At 44.1% G+C, this 18,710-nt stretch overlaps 1 protein-coding gene across 1 annotated transcript; it reads left to right on the forward strand.

The window, feature by feature from the left end:
• Positions 1-10,826: 10,826 nt before the first annotated feature.
• LOC147898367 (uncharacterized) lies at positions 10,827-15,836 on the forward strand. Its single transcript, XM_087379366.1, has 5 exons — positions 10,827-12,087; positions 12,612-12,820; positions 12,981-13,103; positions 13,227-13,430; positions 13,557-15,836. The coding sequence occupies exons 1-5, from the start codon at positions 10,905-10,907 to the stop codon at positions 15,024-15,026; spliced, it is 3,189 nt and encodes a 1,062-aa protein (XP_087235492.1). The 5' UTR covers positions 10,827-10,904; the 3' UTR covers positions 15,027-15,836.
• Positions 15,837-18,710: the final 2,874 nt, after the last annotated feature.

Here is an 18,710-nt window from a genome sequence, read left to right on the forward strand (position 1 = left end):
CCTGTTCAAAAACTTATATACTATGAATTCTATATGCTGACATATGCAATCAGTGAATGCATTGTATATCACCAGATAATTCCTTCATGACATCTCATCACTCACCTGGTGATTGCTGAGGTTTTATTATAGCAGCAGAAAAGTCTAGCTTCCTCTTGAAAGGTGGGGCCTGGGAGCCAGCTGTTCCAAAACAAAAACATTTCTCATCATCAAGGAAGATCTCCACAGGGCTAAAGGTAGCAAATTAATGAGGTAGAAGTGAGAAACAAATAATACACAGGAATTTGCAGCAAAATGCGATATGGGCTGTTTAGAGAATTGTAAACCACTCTCCTCGCATTTTGTTGCAAATTCTCAAATTCTGGTCATGTGCATGTCAAATCAAGAACTTGGTTCATCTCAGTGATTCCTGGACACAATGATCTCATATGCAAGAGAAATAATGGAATGAGTGATACTATTCATGAGGAATGTGTCAACAACAGGAATTTGCAGCAAAATGCGATATGGGCTGTTTAGAGAACTATAAACCACTCTCCTCGCATTTTGTTGCAAATTCTCAAGTTCTGTTCATGTGCATGTCAAATCAAGCACTTGCTTCATTTCAGTGATTCCTGGACACTATGCTCTCATATGCAAGAGAAAAAATGGATTGAATGAAAATTTTCATGAGCAAGGAGTCCACAACAGGAATTTGCAGCAAAATGCGATATGGGCTGTTTAGAGAATTCCAAACCACTCTCCTCGCATTTTGTTGCAAATTTCTTCTTTCTGTTCATATCAACCTACAATCTAATTTCTGGGTGATTTACCACATTGTGGAAGAAGGATGGAGCTGAGTGAAGACATTGGGACATAAAAAATCCAATGGATGGAAGAAATAAATGTTGAAAAACATTGAAACCAAACTAGAACTCTGACCTTTTTTTTCCTTTTCCATGCTGATTGAGTTGCACTGGTAAATCTCCTGCTCTTTCTCTAGCTTGAACCTTGCACTCTAGGTAACCTGGAGATCTGGCAGTACTGTCTTCAGGATGGCTGCAGTCTGGATGGAGTGTGCTGGGTAGGAAAGAATCAGAGAGAAAGGATCAGGAGAGAGTCGTGGCAGGGATGAGAGATTGGAATCCAGGGGAGGGAAAAGTGGTTGTGGTATTCATGATGAAATAATGAATGGCACAAGTTCCAAGGAATAAAGTGTACTTTCACACGTGCCAGATTTCAAACTCCAAGAGATCTAGGTCCCATCCACACGTGTGAAAAACGACTAGATTCCACACGTGTGGGATTTAGTGATTCTTTAATTCATTTTGCACTTCTTTGTGGTATCCTGTTTTAGAACTCTTGCCCTCCAGTCTCTGCTCTCTTACCTCCCTACCTCCATACTCTGCAGCATCAGCATCTTGTCCAGCAGCACAGAATCATCCTCAGCACAGATTACTCCTCAGCAGCACAGCACATCCACAGATAGACTCCAGGTCAGGAACAATGGGTTCTCCCTTTAGTCTCTGCAATCTTTTTTCCTAAAATAGAAAAAATACATACTGTATGGAAATGCATAGACTCAAACCAAGACAAAGAAATCACTGTAGGAAAGCAGACCTTCAAGTGTGATATTTCCATGTGATCTTCTTGAATAACCTCCATTCATACTGTATTTGGTTGGAGAAACATAGAAACCACTGTAGGAGTGCACCAGCATGTCATTTAGAAAATTTGCAGCAAAATGCGATGTGGACCTGTTTGAAATTCCAAACTGCTCATATCGCATTTTATTGCAAATTTCTCTATTTGGCTTCTTCCACCCCTGTGATTGCCTTCTCTTTGTGAGAACATGTTCTGGTTTTTTGACTTCCATAGCTGTAGTCTTCTTGCATAAACTCCATTCATACTGTATTTGGCTGGAGAGACAAAGAAATCACTGTAGAAGTTCACCAGCATGTCATTTCAGAAATTTGCAGTAAAATGCGACGTGGACCTGTTTGAAATTCCAAACTGCTCATATCGCATTTTATTGCAAATTTGTCTATTTGGCTTCTTCCAGCTCTGTGATTGCCTTTTCTTAATGAGAACATGTCTGGTTTTGTGACTCCCCTTAGTCTCTGCAATCTTCTTGCCTAAAATAGAAAAATTACATCCTGTATGGAAATGCATAGGCTCAAACCAAGACAGAGAAATCACTGAAGGAATGCAGATCTTCAAGTGTGATATTTGCATGTGATCTTCTTGCATGACCTCCATTCATACTATATTTGGTTGGAGAAACATAGAAATCACTGTAGGAGTGCACCAGCATTTCATTTAAAAAATTTGCAGCAAAATGCGATGTGGACCTGTTTGAAATTCCAAACTGCTCATATCGCATTTTATTGCAAATTTCTCTATTTGGCTTCTACCACCCCTGTGATTGCCTTTTCTTTGTTAGAACATGTTCTTCATGTCTTTGATATCTTTCCAATCCTTTGTATGCAGTTTTTCAGAGTGATGGCAAGAACCAAATCAACTGCAAGGCAAGTTGGCAAAGGACCAGGTCTTGCAGCAACAGCAGCTGGGACAGGTTCCAAGAAGTTTAGTGTTCCTCCAAAGGGAAGAGCTTCACATGGCAGGAAGGGTAAGCCAATGAGCTTGCTCAAGCAAAAGGCCAAAAGATTGAATAAGGGTGCAGGTGTGCTTAGGGAAATAAGGAGGCAACAGAAAGCCATAGGTTTTGCAATACCCAAAGCACCCTTTCAAAGACTGGTGAGAGAAATTTGTGACAGTTGGAACCTTGGGTTCAGGTGGAATAGAACTGCCATTCTTTCCTTGCAGGAAATGGCAGAGGATTACCTGGAGAAATATTTTGAGGATGCAATGCTTGTAGCAGCCCATGCTCACAGGGTGACTTTGATGGCCAAAGATTTCAACACTTTGTCCAGAGTGAGATGGAGATATGACAAGCTGGTTCATCCTGTGGAATGGCAGGACATCAAAATGAGAGATATATTGCTAATTCCACCTACAAGGAAGGTCAAGGTTGATGAGGTAAAGGTTGTTGAGGTAACACACTCAAAGAACACCAGAGGGAAGGCTGCTTATGAGGACTCACTGAAGCAGCAAGTAAAAGAAATAAAATCTGTGATAGATGTGGAAACTGGAAAGAAGGAGCTACACATACATAGAAGGTTGAAGGAGCTGGGCCCTGATGTAGTTGTACATATTGAGGATGAAGTTTCAGTCAATGATTTTGATTTGACAAAACAATGCTTAGCAGCATTGGCTAACAAGAATGAGTATTGCTCAGATACTATCATTCTTGCAATGCTCTAGTAAGTGTCTTTAAATTTTACATTTTTTGCAAATCAATCCTCCTTGTAACTCTTTTATAACCTACCCTAATTATGTTCTGATCCTATGCAGCATGATGAGAAGCTGGCTTCATCCCTCTGTACAACATACAGTCCATATTGTTGATCCAGCCATTTCTTCTAGATTAAGAGATGCAAAAGAGACTCCCATGAGTATTTCTAGCTGGTTCAAACACTGCAATTTTGAAGTAATTGACATTTTGCTACTTCCATATCATAGCAGGTATGTGGGTGACTACTTCTTTTAAGATTCTTCTTTAATATTGGGAACTCTTGTAGCCTTTCATTTGCTTATGCTTTTTTCCTTATGCAGTGACCACTGGAGTTTTGTGTCTATTGACATCCAGCAGAAGCAGTGCTTTCTATTCAACTCTCTAAAAAACACACACAGAGAGCTGAAATTGTAAGTACTGTGTGTGCTTTCTGAACTCAAAACTTCATTATTTTGATACCATACTAACTAAATTATACATATTGCAGTTGTATTAGAAGGCTATTAGATGCATTGGATCATTGTCCTCCAAATGTCTCTCTGTTGGATTCAATAGAGCCATTAAGTCTAGAGGTAAAAAGTCTATTAAATGCTATGTCTTTGAACTTATTGAATAATTTTGTTTTGTGCTGATGCTCACAGTTTCTAACATTTTTTTCTAACTGTACAGACACCACAACAAAATGATTCAAGTAGTTGTGGATGGAGGGTGCTGATCAATGCAAAATATATACTTTCAAGCTACTTTGAAAAGGAACAGCCAGATCTGGTAAGGAAAAATACTTTTCATTTAGCTTGAATATAATTCATAATGATACAAAGTGTTCTAAATTATCCTCTGCCATTGCAGATGAAAGAGGATAGCTTCAGCCCCAACTATGTACATAATTTTAGAGCTCATACAATTTTGAGGTTTTTGAGCTATGCCTCCCCCAAACCTATTGTAGCAGCTACTGTGGAGCTGGGTGAAAGCTCTAAAGTACAAGAAGGTGTCATACACCTTGATCCCACATATGAAGCACCTGATGTTGAGGACCAGATGCCACAGGAGCAATCACAGAGTGCTGAGGAGGAGCAGACACAGGAGCAAAGACCTGCTGTTGATGTTGAGGAGAAGGTGGAGAAGCAGCAAAGAGAGGCTTCTGGGGCAGTGGAGGAGACAGGATGGAGCACGGACAGGATGGAGCAGCAGAGAGAAGATCCTCCAGAAAATGTAGAGCAGCCTCTGGATGAAATTGTACATAAATAGAAAATGGATGTTAGAAATATGTTCTACAGATTCAGCTAAACAATTCTGTACAAAATCTTACTTGATTGAATACAAAACCTTTCTTTATGGAGTATGTGTGATCTCAATTTTAAAATTTTCTATGTCTTTGCATTTAACTGAGCTCTCTCTTCTTCTGAGTAACTGCAAAAAAGCAATATGAATTAGAGTGGTAAATTAAACTAATAGCAATGCTTATAGAGACTAGGATAAATCAGATGGTGTACCTTTCTGTTCTTGTAGATAAATAAAAAGTCGTTTGAGATAGAACCTTCAGTCTCAAACAGAATGTCACTGCGTAATTGAGCTAGGGAGCAACATTCTCTTAACGAGATACTGGCTACCACATCACCATTCTCAAGAACATCAATATCAATAAGTTTATTTTGTGCACCAAACGACTCTTCATCTTGGTCCATTGGGACAAGCTTTGAACCTAGCACGGCGACTGCGCTTGTAATAAAAAGAGAATAAAATTTTGTGATGCAACCATGTACTTCAGTTGCATAGAAGGTTGGACCACCTCACAAAACACTGAACTACATGTCTTCTTATCCCAACCTTTATCCAAAAATTGTGGCATGCATGCCGAATTTGTTGCTTTAACTGTGAGCATTGTTTTTGAAACCTTTACTGGAAAGGTATTAAACAAGTCTACAAAAACTGTGAGAGGCATGCACAAAGAAATTTTTACTATCCTAGTGGCAATATTGGGCCTCAGAGCTTTCTGTACTTCTGTAAAAAGCTTCGCCCTATATGCCTCTGTAACACTAGAATGTGGGTGAGGCCAATCCACCGAATTCCACGCCGGAAGGTCTTGTTTTATTAATACACCATGTGTGTTAGCTTTGTCCAGCAACTGATAAAAATGATCAGTAAAAAATATACCCGATTGAGCTAGCTCTGTTGCACATCGACCTTGGTATTGTTGTTCTCCTATCGATCCATGCAGAACATCTATAAATCCCAGAATACAATCGATGTTTTGCCATGTCTCATACGATGAAGGATATAAATCTGAAATAAAACAACACAAGAATGTCAATAAGTTAAGAGAGAAAGCTTCATCTTAAAAATCCATACACCTCATGAAGGAAAAAACCACAATAGAAAAATATACAATTAGGCCTGTGTTGCGGAAGATTTTTTGGATAGTCTCGCAAGACAAGTTCTTTATGCATGTACACGTGCTGAATCAAAACTTCTTTCACGGATATCTTCCCTTTGGTGATTTTAAAATCTCGTACTCTTCCCTTCCACGATGCCAAGAAAATGCTTTTTGTCTGGGGTCTTTTTCTTTTGCTAGGTTGCATGAGCACCCATGCTCCTTTCGAAACACTAAACCTTTCCCAAGTTCCTTCTGTTTTGACTGTACTTGAATTCTCTACCGACGAAATAGAAGAAGCAGGTCGACGGGGTAAGGATGTTTGGTATAATTCTGCCTTCGTAGCATTATCATCCACAGAGCGTCTTGCACAAGAATGGCTGTGGTTTTGGTTCACCATGGAGATTTTCTGAATCTGTAAGAATAGCAAAGTAATGTAACTAAGATAACAATTTGAAGTTTCAAGAAAGAGAAAGTGGGCAAACAGACAGTTGACGAGAAACATCTTACTCTACGCCAAACAGGATCAAGGGAGCAGTTTTGGAAAAGGAAGGCAGTTGCACAATGAGGCAATGGTGTAGAATGGTAGACCTTTCGCACGAAAGGCGGCACAATATTTGAAAATTCAAAGGAAGGTGGAAGCGGGAAGGATCTTGTCAGATAAAATGTCAGTTTAGATTCTATCTTCTTGTCCAAAGATCTTCTACGAATAAAAAACCAATCTCCTCATTAATGTAGCACGCTTGTACTTACATAAAGTATTGTTTCTTTTTTCTATTTTCTCTTATTTTCGTGAATTTTCAACGTTACGTTGGCCTTCTATTGATTGGTTGAGAGGTTATTTTTCCAAACCATAAAAGGTCCCAAAATGAGCTCCCTTTTTTCCTAATGTGTAGTTCTGAGTTCAAGCTTAAGTAATGCACTTTTGAATGAACCCCTCCTTAGGAAACACTTCAGTTGCAAAGTAGCATTTACATGGTTTAATGATCTCATTTGAGAAGGAAATTCTATAATAATATTCAAGTTTAAAATGTGTAGATTCATTTGGACATCAAATGTATAAAGTTTTTTTGAGTGAATTAAGCCATATACTATATATTCCCTAAACCTCATAAAAAATGATTACACATGATCATGAATCATGTCCCTTCCCTTGTAATCTTGTTGTTTTCTCTAATATAGTCCATCTTGGTCTTCCATTTATTTGGAATTTCACCCATGGTATATGATTATGAGGTAAAAGAAAAAAGCATGAACGCTTATGAGCACTATGTTCTATTAGGCATGGAGATTTATGTAGAGGAGAATTGATAAGATTAAGGCATGGTTAAGAAATGCAAAAAGAGTGAGAGAGAGAGAGAGAGAGAGAGAGAGAGAGAGAGAGAGAGAGAGAGAGAGAGAACATTCTCCAAATAACTGCAAAGATCTTTCAAAGAGGACAAAGAAGTAAAAATCATGTTTTTTTTAAAATAATAATAATAAACATTGCAGCTTGTATCAACTCAAGTTGTGTAAGGAAAAAGCTCAAAGAGTGGCATTTTGTACAGGTTTGTTGGAAAATACGCGTATGTGAAAACCTTTCCAAGTTCTAGTGCAAGGTAGGATTCTAGAGAAGAGAATTAGTTGTAGAGCTAAACAGTCGAACGTGCTTTAGGTTCAACTTCAAAGCGTAGGCAATGCCTATTGTCTTGATTCCTCCTAGGGTATCATACTTAGAGCCTGTTTCCACACTCTCATGGTGCGACGCCAGGGGTGGGAGATGATTAGCACTGGTGGCCCCGAGTACTAGTTTGGGTTTCCACATTGTTCTGTGAGAGGTGCCTTTCAATGCAGAGGTACCACTGCTACAGGAGATTTGCATTTGCCAAAAAACAGTCTGGGCGTGCTCCTCAAGCAAGCAAACGCACTGGTGGCTCACAGAGTCGACCCTCCCCTCCATGGGCTGGGTGTGCCACCAGTGCTAGGATCTCGCACCACACCCTGAAACACTGGTGCATGGGAATCCTTCAAGGCGATGCCAGCACGCCACCAATGCGCCACCATACGAGGCGTGGAAACAGGCTCTTAAAGGATTCACACAAGTTACAACTATGGAGAAATGGAGTTGACAGAGAGAATACGTGAGGGAAATATCCGTGTCACGCAGCCAGCTACGAGCTGGCTGCTGCACGCAGCCAACTAAATTTTAAAAAGAGCTGCACACAAGTTACAACTGGAAGGAGGACATTGAGTGAATTATAGGATACGAGTGCGCTTCGTGTGAGTGTGTGCCCGTTGTCTCCGACAGTTTCCCCGCGATGAAGACAGTGACAGACTAACGATCAACTGCGCTGCTCATCTCATGTGGGTTCATCAGTACTATCCATCCTTGACAGGTATTGATTGGTATACGAAGCCTGCAAAGAGGTAGACAATGGTCCCGAGGGAATAGGCTTTGGTACGAGAGCTCAGAGATTATTTTGCAAGCTGTCTGTGCGTTGGGCATTGTCAAGGCTGTGGACGATCAATGATCACACTCAGAGTCGGGATTCGAAGGATCGTTCGATATAGAAAGATGAACAAACCATCAAACCGATAACTTATTAGCTTATTAGCTAACTTAACCGATTGCTTATTAGCTAACCTCCTCATTAAGGGCAAACCACGTTAATCCACGTGGCACCTCCCAAAGGCAGCAATTGTCGTTTTGGTGGCTCCACAGTCAAATCGTAAGAAGTGAAAAAAAAATTTAATATTCTATCCCTAAACCGTTAGTAGGAACGGGACTAGAGATGGCCGTTTGAGGCTTGTCATGTCAACACATAAAATTATACAAATAATTAAATTAAAATATTTGTTGCATGTAAATGTCAAAAAGTTTTAATATCTAACTCTCCCATGGACCAATGGCTATGCGGTGGTAGGTTCCACAGTCCTTTGTTCAAGGCTTTTTCGCTTTTGCTTTTGGTGGTGGGGTATCCAAATAGCTATACATTCAAGGCTTTAGAGCAAGGCCTCATGGTTGGAGTAGAGAGTCGAAATAGCTACATTCAATAATTTTGGGGGCTTTAGAGTAAGGCCCCATGGAGCCACAACTTCAGTCTCAATGCCCAACGGTCGGATGGAGTGGAGCCTCCACAATCTGATTCATTTTATATCCTCACCTCCTGGATATATTTGGAGAGAGAGGAGCATAGATGAATATTCCGGTTGCCAAGGGATGCCCCAACCTGCCCCCTAGAATGAGTGTAAGTCTCCGTCCAAGATCAAGTTGGCAGGGTGACTGTGGTAACCCACTTTGAGAATCGAATTTCTTGAAATCTTTCACAATGCATTAGACTTTGCTCTTATCACGAGTCTTGACCCTTAGTGCCCTTATTTTGAATGTTGATGTGAAGGGCATCATGCCTCTAGAAGCTCAAGTTAGATTCTTTATCCTTGTCGATGCATGAGCCCTTCAAGAGGCACATGTTGATGCATGTGTGCAATAGTAGATCATATCTTGAAGCTCTCAAGCCAAGACAAACTTGCTTCAGAATCTAAAAAACTCATGTGCCCAAGGGGCTTTAACTTGTATAGGACATATGTTTGAGAGCTCTCCAATTGTGCTATGCATGTGAACACACTCTTAGGCACTAAATCTATGTATGGTTGAAAAGGTTAGGGCATGGGTGAATAAGTAAAAGTAATTTGAACTCTCTTTTAACTCAAATTATGGTAATTTTTTTTCTACAGAACAGGAAAGTATGATTTTAATTACTTCTTCTTCTTTCTTAGTGGCTTTCTAATGACCCCTTAAAATTTAGCGTTAGACCTACTCTATCAAGGGCATTTTGCTTGTAGCCGATGCTACTCAGATCAAGGAGAGATGGCAACTAACAAGAACTGACTAGGGAATGTTTCAAACAAATGCACATGAGCATCTTTTATAGTTTGGCTCAGCTCTTTGTAGCCAAATCCCACTCCACTAGATATCAAACATGATATTATACTATGGATTTTTCTCTTTAGGTGCGGATGGACTCTTAATTAATATAAGTTGGCATTTGTGCGTGCATGCATGCATGCGTGAGTGTGTGTGCATGCGTGCGTGCGTGCGTGTGTGTGTGTGTGTGTGTGTGTGTGTTAATTTCCTTTTGGGTTAGGCCACAAATGGAGAGTCATACTTTAGAGTAACTCCCCGTGCTCCTATTAGCGCTGGGACTCAGCACCTCCTTGCTAAATGAGTAGTGCTTAATTTGTGTCCTTCCATGTCTTGAAATTGTTGCAATAGAAACTTCACTGGTTGCTACTGCTTCTCTTAGTTGAACGTTGCGAATGAGCGAAATGGGAGAGAGGAGCCCTCATTGAGCCTAATAGTTAGAGTATCAAGATCTGTGGGTTAAACACTCCAATGTTAGGCTAGAATCAAAATTTATGGATGCTAGACTAGAGTTGTAATGCTGGGAGGGAGTTGCAACGTTGAGCTAGAGCTGCATGGGACATCGACAATGGCCTGATAATGGGCCTGAGAGAGTGTGAGGCGAGGGAAGAAGCTCTAAGAGGCTGTCCCCGCACGTGGGAGGTGCAGTGGTGACGCAGTCTTGGTGTGTGGGCATCGGTGCGCAATCTAATACTCCAAAGCTGTGAGGGACCAGTTTGAGCACCAAGGTCGCTGGTACGAGCTATCATTGTCGAGTAGCTGGGTGCTTGCACACGGCTACATGGGAAGAGTCCCTAAATTCCTGTTTCCACGCACGAGTAAATGGCAGATCGAGCAGCCAAAGCAAATTGCAAGGTTGCAGGGTTGTAGGGGGTAGAGGAGGGATGGAAGCTCCCTATTGGCTGCACACTTTCCCCAAGGCCGCCCGCACCCAGGTGGTAGAAGGAGTCCATGCTTTTTCGTGACACCCAAACGACCACCGTCAAATGCTGAGATGCCTCGTGACAATCACCAGAATGCTAGCATTTCCACCTTGAGGGGAAGGAGGTAGTAAGATGGTGGTGAGCTTGTGGTGGTGAGAGGAGGTGGTCGACCTGGTATTAAGTTAGACGATGCTATGCTGATTCCGAGGTCTTAAAGAAATGAAGGGGGAATACATGAAGTAAGCTTAAAGTGGTGTACAAAGGTGGCCATGCATCACGTTCTTCTTCTTCGTCGTAGTTGTCGTCTTCTTCTAAGCTCTCTCATCTTCCCATCCTCTCACTCACTTCAAACCACACATCTCCTCCTCCATTGCCATGAACTCCTCCTCCTCCCACGTCCTTCCCCGCCCTCAGCCTTCTCTAGCTCCACCAAACCAGCTACATGACTTGCAGCAGCTTCATCAACGTGGACTCCATCCTAGCCCCTCCCCCTGTACTCATCCCCTCTTTGCTGATCATCCCTGCACCTTTGCAACGATCCTTCAATCCCAGCCTACATCTCCTGATACTCCCAGCGTTCATGAGGAGCCCGCCCTTTGCAAGACCGTGGTGTACGTCCCTTCCACAGCTGAGACGCTCAAGGCAGCCGCGCCGGCCGGGGGCGGGCCGGCGCCGACGAGGAGGAAATTAGCATCAGCACAGCTCCCCAGGGTGCCGTGGCCGGAGCTGAAGCTCACCACTCGGCCATCTACTTGCTCTACGTCCGACTACTGCGAGAAGATCGTGAGCTCGGTGTGGGAGGAAGCGAACGAGGCTGCACAGGAACAGGAGATGTGGACGAGGAAGGGGAGAAACTCGTCCGACTCAGGGCAAGATCATGTTGCGTGGGGGATGCAGAGACTGAGGCAGAAGGTAGGGGAGTATGGGCGGGAGTGGAAAGGTGGAGGGATGTCGAAGTGGAGGGTGGGGGAAGCGAGCAATCGGGTGTGGTGCGCGAATGTGGTGTGGTGCTTGGTGATGGGAAGATGGTTGGAGGAGAAGACAGGAGGGAAGGTGGGGGTGGTGGAGACGATACTGGCGGGGGTGGTGAGCGGGGGATTGTTCGATGTGTTGGGAGGGCGAGCGATGGTGGTAGTGGGGGCGAGCGAGCCATGCTTGGTGTTCGTGGTGGCGATGGCGAGCTCAGGGAAGCATCTGGGAGTGGAGCTGGTGCCATGGATGGGATGGATTGGAGTGTGGAGCTCCATCGTCCTGATGCTGCTCGCCATCTCCAACGCTTCCAAATTCACCACTCAATCCATGACCGTCTTCAGTTGGGAGGTGATGCGCGTCTTCTTCGGCCTTACCTTCCTTTGGAGCGCCCTCCAACAGATCTCCGACCTGTTCTCGTCCTCCGGCATCACTCTCGACTCCGCTTTGCTCTCCCTCTGGCTCGCTACCACTTCCTTCTTCGTGGCCTCGTTGATGGAGCACGCCAGACAATGGCGTGCTTTCCATCGCCAGACGTGCCATGCCATTGCCGACTATGGTCCAATGCTCGTCATGCTGCTCTTTACAGGTCCGCGTTCCAACGCTTTTGTGAAGTTTCCAACACTCTCTCTGATCTTTGCGATGCTATACACATTGAATTACTCGATCGATGTTACTGCATCGATGAGACCACTGACCTTTCCACAGTATCGATGTCATCTTTGCCATGCTATATACACGATGAATTACTGATCGATGTTACCGCATCGATTGGACCACTGACCTTTCCACAGTATCGATTTCGTCTTTGCCGCGATGATTTACTCGATGTTACCGCACCGATTCGACCTCTGATCTTTCCACAGTATCGATGTCGAATCTGTCGATGCCCATCTTCCACCTATCCAGTGTGACACAACAGCGCTTGTCAGCCTTTTGCAGTAGCTTTCCCAGTAGCAAATAGTGTGATTGAATTATTAAAGTTTCTCCTACAGAAACCAGTACACTCACCATGTGCGTCAACTGTGTGTGAAAATCTCAGTTCAGTAGGTTATCATTCTTCGGTGCAAACATTGCATTTACCTCACAAATTCTTGTTTGTTGTCTTTGCAGCTGTTCCGCACTTGCCTAAGTTGACTCAGCCGCATATTTCACAGGTCAGTCTTCCAGCATCTGGGTACCACACAGACCAAGTGAGCAAGCTAGGATATATCAGATTGAAAATCTTACCTTTTTGGGCCATTCTACTGGCAGTCATTCCAGGGATAATGCTTGCAGGGATGGTTTTCATTTATCAGAATGCAACAACGGCACTGTTTCAGGTACGTTGCAACATAATTTCTATGTGAAAATTTTCCATGCTCGTTCATACTCTATATTGTTCACAATTGTATCGTATGTGAGTTTACATGTAGATGAACATGCCAGTGTTTTATCAAACTCTGGCAAAACTTGCACTCATGATTCGATAAATTTATGCAGGAGAAGGTTGCATCCAATCTGCTTGACACTGGTTCGAGAAGATGGGATCTATGCATTCTCGCCTTGGTGACATTTATATGCAGTCTCTTCGGCCTACCTTACAGTAGCGGATTGCTATACCAGGTAAATTTTCTCTCCTACAGAACAGGGCAACTCTGGGTTTACATTGCTGCAAGACAGTGCTGAGTGCTTCATGCTCTTTCAAGACTTTGGATTTGACGAAAGAGATTTTGGCGAAACCTCCAGAGTACTGTTCATGTTAGAGCCCTGACATCCAAGCTCCACGAGTATACTGACTTGGAGAATCAACGAGGAGTGGTTTCCAAGATCGCAGTGCAACGGATTTCTGGCCTTGTGGCATCATTTCTTTCAGGCTTGCCGCTTCTTCCCCCTTTACGGTGGCTTGTAGGGAAAATCCCCCAAGCCGTCCTGACGGGCCTGTTCTTGCAGGTATGCCATTGCAATCACAAACTGAGCATGGAAAATCTTTGAAGTTTGAACTTTAACTCAGTTTTCACGTGATAGAGATTCGCACAATCTCGAATACGCGAATAAATTCTCCAACTGTTTGTGCAGCTAGCCTACCAAAATTTGAGGAGCTGGAACATTATAGCCTTCCTGAGCACCTTTTTGAACGGAGGTCAACGAAAATCTCTAAACACATACTCGATTTACGGAGTTTGCGTGTACTCGGCTGCCCAATTCGGTTGCATTTTCGTTGTGTTCGCAGTAAGCAGAACACCAGCTGCGGTCATGTTCCCACTCTTCATCTTTGCAACTCTCGGGTTGCGACACTATGTTCTGCGTGGCCTCTTCAGACGGGAAAGCTTTGCCAGGCTTGATCCTAAACTATTGAAGGAGTACTCCGACATCACGAGCACAGAGCCCTCCGTCGCATCCCCCCAGGAGGCACGTTCACAGGCAGGGGCTCAGCAGCCAACATTGCGGACGTTGAGATCTGCAATTTCAGCTCGTTCGACACAGCCTAACCCGGCCCCTCCCATGGAAGAAGAAAGCAGCGAAACGCCTATGTCACGCTTAGCAAGCTCCACAGTGCTCAGTGCGAGTAATCGGCGACTGAAAGAGAGGTATCGCAGGAGGCACAAAAGAAAAAGGCAATCATCATTTGAGATCATGGAAGCAAACGAACACATGGATCCCGGACTACAAAGCGACATACCCATACCGCCTCTGGTGAAGGCGATGATGGAGGAGCACAATTCAGAAACGAAGGAAACCCCATCGCCTCAGTATGAGGAAGAAATCAATTTGAGCAAGAGGGTATCCCCGAGGCTGTCCCCGCAATTCTTTAAGAAATCGAAGCAGAAGATAGGCCAGGAAACGCCATTGGAGGTGCATTCGAATCTTCTGTATGAACCGAAGCGTCGAAACGGCAGGGGGAAGCGGCCCCAAACACGTGCAAACACGGAGAGAAGAGGTGATCCAAGCACGTCTCCGACACGCCAACAAACGGAAGTCGATCAGAAGCTACAGCCTCGGGCTTCCGATGCGTCAACAAGCTGCGGCAATAGGCAAGCAAACGAGATCGAAATCTTCGATTCGAGGGCCCAAAACGAAGCAATGCAGGAAACTACGGCGAGGCGAAGTAGTGCGGCAGGCAATCCGTCGTCGTGTCTAACAGCAGAATTAGATGGCGAGGGTGATCAGAAGCAGGAGATGGTTTTCCAAAGCTCGCCAGGGATCGGACGCTGCATTACGAGTCCGACATTCACGCCCTCAAACGATCAATCACGTAAGAGTACAAGGAGGCAGCTCCAATTCTCGCTATCAATTCCTCGCCGGAAAGCTCCAGTGAAAGAAGAGGTGTATCCGGCCATGGCTGCGCTTGCGCAAGAAAGGATCAAGGAAGGCCGATCGAGATCAGTTGCATTCTATTATCCGGCTCTTCGCAAGTCGAGAACGAGCAGGTGGCCGACTACAACGTCGCTGCAGAAAGTCGTGCAAGGTCATCTTTCTCATCAGCAGCGCCATGTATCTTCTCAGTCCAAAGATGGAGAAGCTGCTACTGTGAGATACACCGTCTAGCCTCCCACAATATAATTCATGTCGTCTCTTCGATCAAGCTTCCTCCTCCTCCATCACCTTCTCTTCTCTGCATTTTGATCCTCACGTAACCACCTCACAACCGCTCGCACAAATCGCACACTCTTCTTCCTCGATCAGCTTCTAATTTTCTCTGCACTTCTTCACAGAAAATAGCAAATGCCTATTAGCTGACAGTTTCATTTGCCCGTCCCTCCAGCAGAAAATTTGCAAAACTGATGCTCCGAATCAGCTCCTGGCCGCACAATAGCTTCTTCCCTTGCAAAATAGTCTGAACATTCAGCTTCAACTTCTAAAGCATCTCATCATACGCGCTTCCTCGCTCTGCCCAATTAGCTGTCTACCACTTCTTCCTCACTACCATGGCTCAATGTCAGCCAAGAAATGGAGTGAGGATGGAAACGCTGTCCTTTTTCCTTCATGCTAGTCCTGTTGTGCTCGCAACCAGAATATCAACTCACAGTCCTTTAATTAAAATGGCAATCTAGCATGCAGGCTAAGATTTAGAGGGGAGATGGCCTTTCTGCTCAAGATCACTAACCTTTGGCTTGGCTTGACTGTGACTATGGATTACAGAGGAAACTTAAATCCACAAAGTCCCTTATATGAGATCAGTAGCACACATACAGACACACACAGGCGGTGAAAATGGTCGGTCCTTACCGAGAAAAAATGCCTGAAAACCAAGGCCATAGAAAGACTGGAATTAGAATCATGTATTATGAGTGGTTCATCCACTACATTTCGGCACATTCTTTGTTCAGAACTTGTTCATAGATTTTCCAGTATGCAAGGCTTATCTCTTTTCTCTATTAACGAGAGATAGTATGCAAGGCTTATCTCTTTTAAAAGGCACATTTTTTTTACCACAACATTATGATTAATTGAACAAATCCAATTTGATAGAGGGTTAGTAGACACACAAGGTTTGAAAGATCACAAATTTAATGGTTGGATTTTGAGAGATTTGAGATTAATTTTTACTCTCACTTGTTAAAGGAGTGGTAAAGGAAAAATGAAATAAATATAATAATTTGTGCACATAACCAATTACATCAAAATTCACATATGTTAACCTCCTCCACGTGATGAATCCAAGGAAAAAAATTTGGTTAAAATTGACATAGGGAAGGTCAATTTTGGCCTCCCCATGTTAAAATCCCCCCTTTTAGGGAAAAGGGGCCAGGGAAGCCAAATACCAAGCCTAATTAGGCTTGGAAAGGTAGGCTTGGTAGATCACCAATCCTAATGGTCGCCATTTGCAGGGTGGCATGGTGCACATGTGGAAGGTTGACTCATTAGACAGCTCATCTAAATGGCATCATCATCCTGCCATGTAAGCAAGTTTGACTATGGTCACCCATGCCACCTCCCCACCTCTTGCCACCTTACACATCATCAATGTCCACGTCATCAGCTCACCCTCTTCCACATCATCACATGAGCTGCCACATCACCTTACCACATCACAATGATTTGCCACCTCACCATTCTACATTTCTACCACCACAGCCACGTGTGCCACATCATCAAGCCAAGTCATTAGTCAGTTGCCACCTCAGTCTTCCACCTCATCTTTGCCAAGTCATCATTGACACCTCGTTTGCCATATCATAAAGCCATGTCACATGCTTGGCCACCTCAGCTTGCCACCTCATGCATGATGACCTTAGAGGCATGACACATAATGTGCCACCTCAGCAGTAAGCATGGAGCCACATCAGCTCTACTATCTTGCTTGATAGATCACCTTGCCTTGGTGGAGTGTAGGAGGCTTGCTGGTCTTGTTGCATCTAGAAATAGGCCAGTATGTAGCGAGGTCCTTTCTAGTGTTCGTCAGTCCTATGCATCCATCAAGCGTAGGAACACTGCAGATGCCTTGGCAGCACGTCATGCCATTGTGCATTAGTAGACTGCAAATGGCTGGCCATGTACGCACCACATCGCGTCTCCTTGACATTGCACTGCGCACATTGCGAGTAGGTATGATTAGGAGGTAGAGCCTATGATGTTGATGCTCTTTGGGCTTCGAGTGGCCGTGCACCCTGTAGCAATCGACTATTGGATGATCGCACTAGGTCCATCATACAGCAGTTTTGGGAGGAGCATTGCAGGGCATCTCCAGTGTTCAAGAAGGCAGTGCGAAAGAGGGTGTCACGTGGTGTGTACATTGAGCATGGTGCATGTTTTTTGAAGTGTACCCAGACTGAGTTGTACACTCAGTTTGTAGAGGCACACACGGAGGTCAGGATTGGGCAGAGGTCATTTGAATGGTGCAGGCCATGGTTTGTGCGGTGCTCTAGAGAGTGTGACACGTGTTGTCGCTATCATGTTGATTTTGGATTGATGTATGACGTATTTTGTTCCCTTGATGGTCACAGGGGAGTGGTTCCTACTAGCCCTCGTGACTTCATTCACTCCATATTGTGTGCACGAGATGGCGATACTTTGTACCACTCCCTTGGAGTCCCATCCGACACCATATGTGGGAACAGCAAGATCAGAGGGCCCATTTTCACTCTATGCATCTCGTTGCATCTGTGAAGGAGCAAAATATGGAATGGGTCATTAGGATTTGCATGTCCATGTGTTCGATATTTGCACAAGTCCTAAACCCTATGGTTTCTATGCTCTTGCAAAGTTTGAGTCCCATCCGACACTGTATGTGGGCATGGCGAGGTCAAAGGGCCCATTTTTACCCTATGCACCTCGTTGCATCAGTGAAGGAGCAAAATAAGGAAAGGGTCATTAGAATTTTGCATGTCCATGTGTTTGATCAAGCTCAAAATTTGTACAGGTCCTAAACCCTATGGGTTCCATGCTCTTGCAAAGTTTTAGTCCCATCTGACACTAGATGTGGGTACAGGGAGGTCAGAGGGCCCATTTTCACAATATGCACCTTGTTGCATCTTTGAAAGAGCAAAATATGGAATGGGTCATTAGGATTTGCATGTCCATGTGTTCTATCGGGCTCAAAATTTACACAGGTCCTAAACCCAATGGTTTCCATGCTCTTGCAAAGTTTGAGTCCCATCCAACACTAGATGTGGGCGCGGCGAGGTCAGAGGGCCCATTTTCACCCTATGCACCTCGTTGCATCTGTGAAGGAGCAAAATATGGAATGGGTCATTAGGATTTGCATGTCTATGTGTCTGATCGGGCTCAAAATTTGCACAGGTCCTAAACCCAATGGTTTCCATTCTCTTGCAAAGTTTGAGTCCCATCTGACACCGGATGTGGGCAGGCGAGGTCAGAGGGCCCATTTTCACCCTATGCACCTCGTTGCATCAGTGAAGGAGCAAAATAAGGAATGGTCATTGGGATTTGCATGTCCATGTGTTCTATCGAGCTCAAAATTTGCACAGGTCCTAAACCCAATAGTTTCCATGCTCTTGCAAAGTTTGAGTCCCATCCGACACCGGATGTGGGCACGACGAGATCAGAGGGCCCATTTTCACCCTATGCACCTCGTTGCATCAGTGAAGGAGCAAAATAAGGAATTGGTCATTAGGATTTCATCAATGAAGGAGCAAAATAAGGAATGGGTCATTGGGATTTGCATGTCCATGTGTCCGATCGGGCTTAAAATTTGTACAGGTCCTAAACCCAATGGTTTCCATGCTCTTGCGAAGTTTGAGTCCCATCTGACACCGGATGTGGTCACGG

This window comes from Dipteris shenzhenensis, chromosome 9 (assembly GCF_047967505.1).
Source record: "Dipteris shenzhenensis isolate YYH24624 ecotype China chromosome 9, Dip_SZ_1.0, whole genome shotgun sequence".
Lineage (NCBI taxonomy): Eukaryota > Viridiplantae > Streptophyta > Polypodiopsida > Gleicheniales > Dipteridaceae > Dipteris > Dipteris shenzhenensis.

Coding starts and splice junctions, on each gene's coding strand:
- LOC147898367 (XM_087379366.1), top strand. CDS start 10,905: ATGAACTCCTCCTCCTCCCACGTCCTTCCCCGCCCTCAGCCTTCTCTA. Junction 12,088..12,611: donor CGTCATGCTGCTCTTTACAG/GTCCGCGTTCCA, acceptor TTGTCTTTGCAG/CTGTTCCGCACTTGCCTAAG. Junction 13,431..13,556: donor TGACGGGCCTGTTCTTGCAG/GTATGCCATTGC, acceptor CTGTTTGTGCAG/CTAGCCTACCAAAATTTGAG.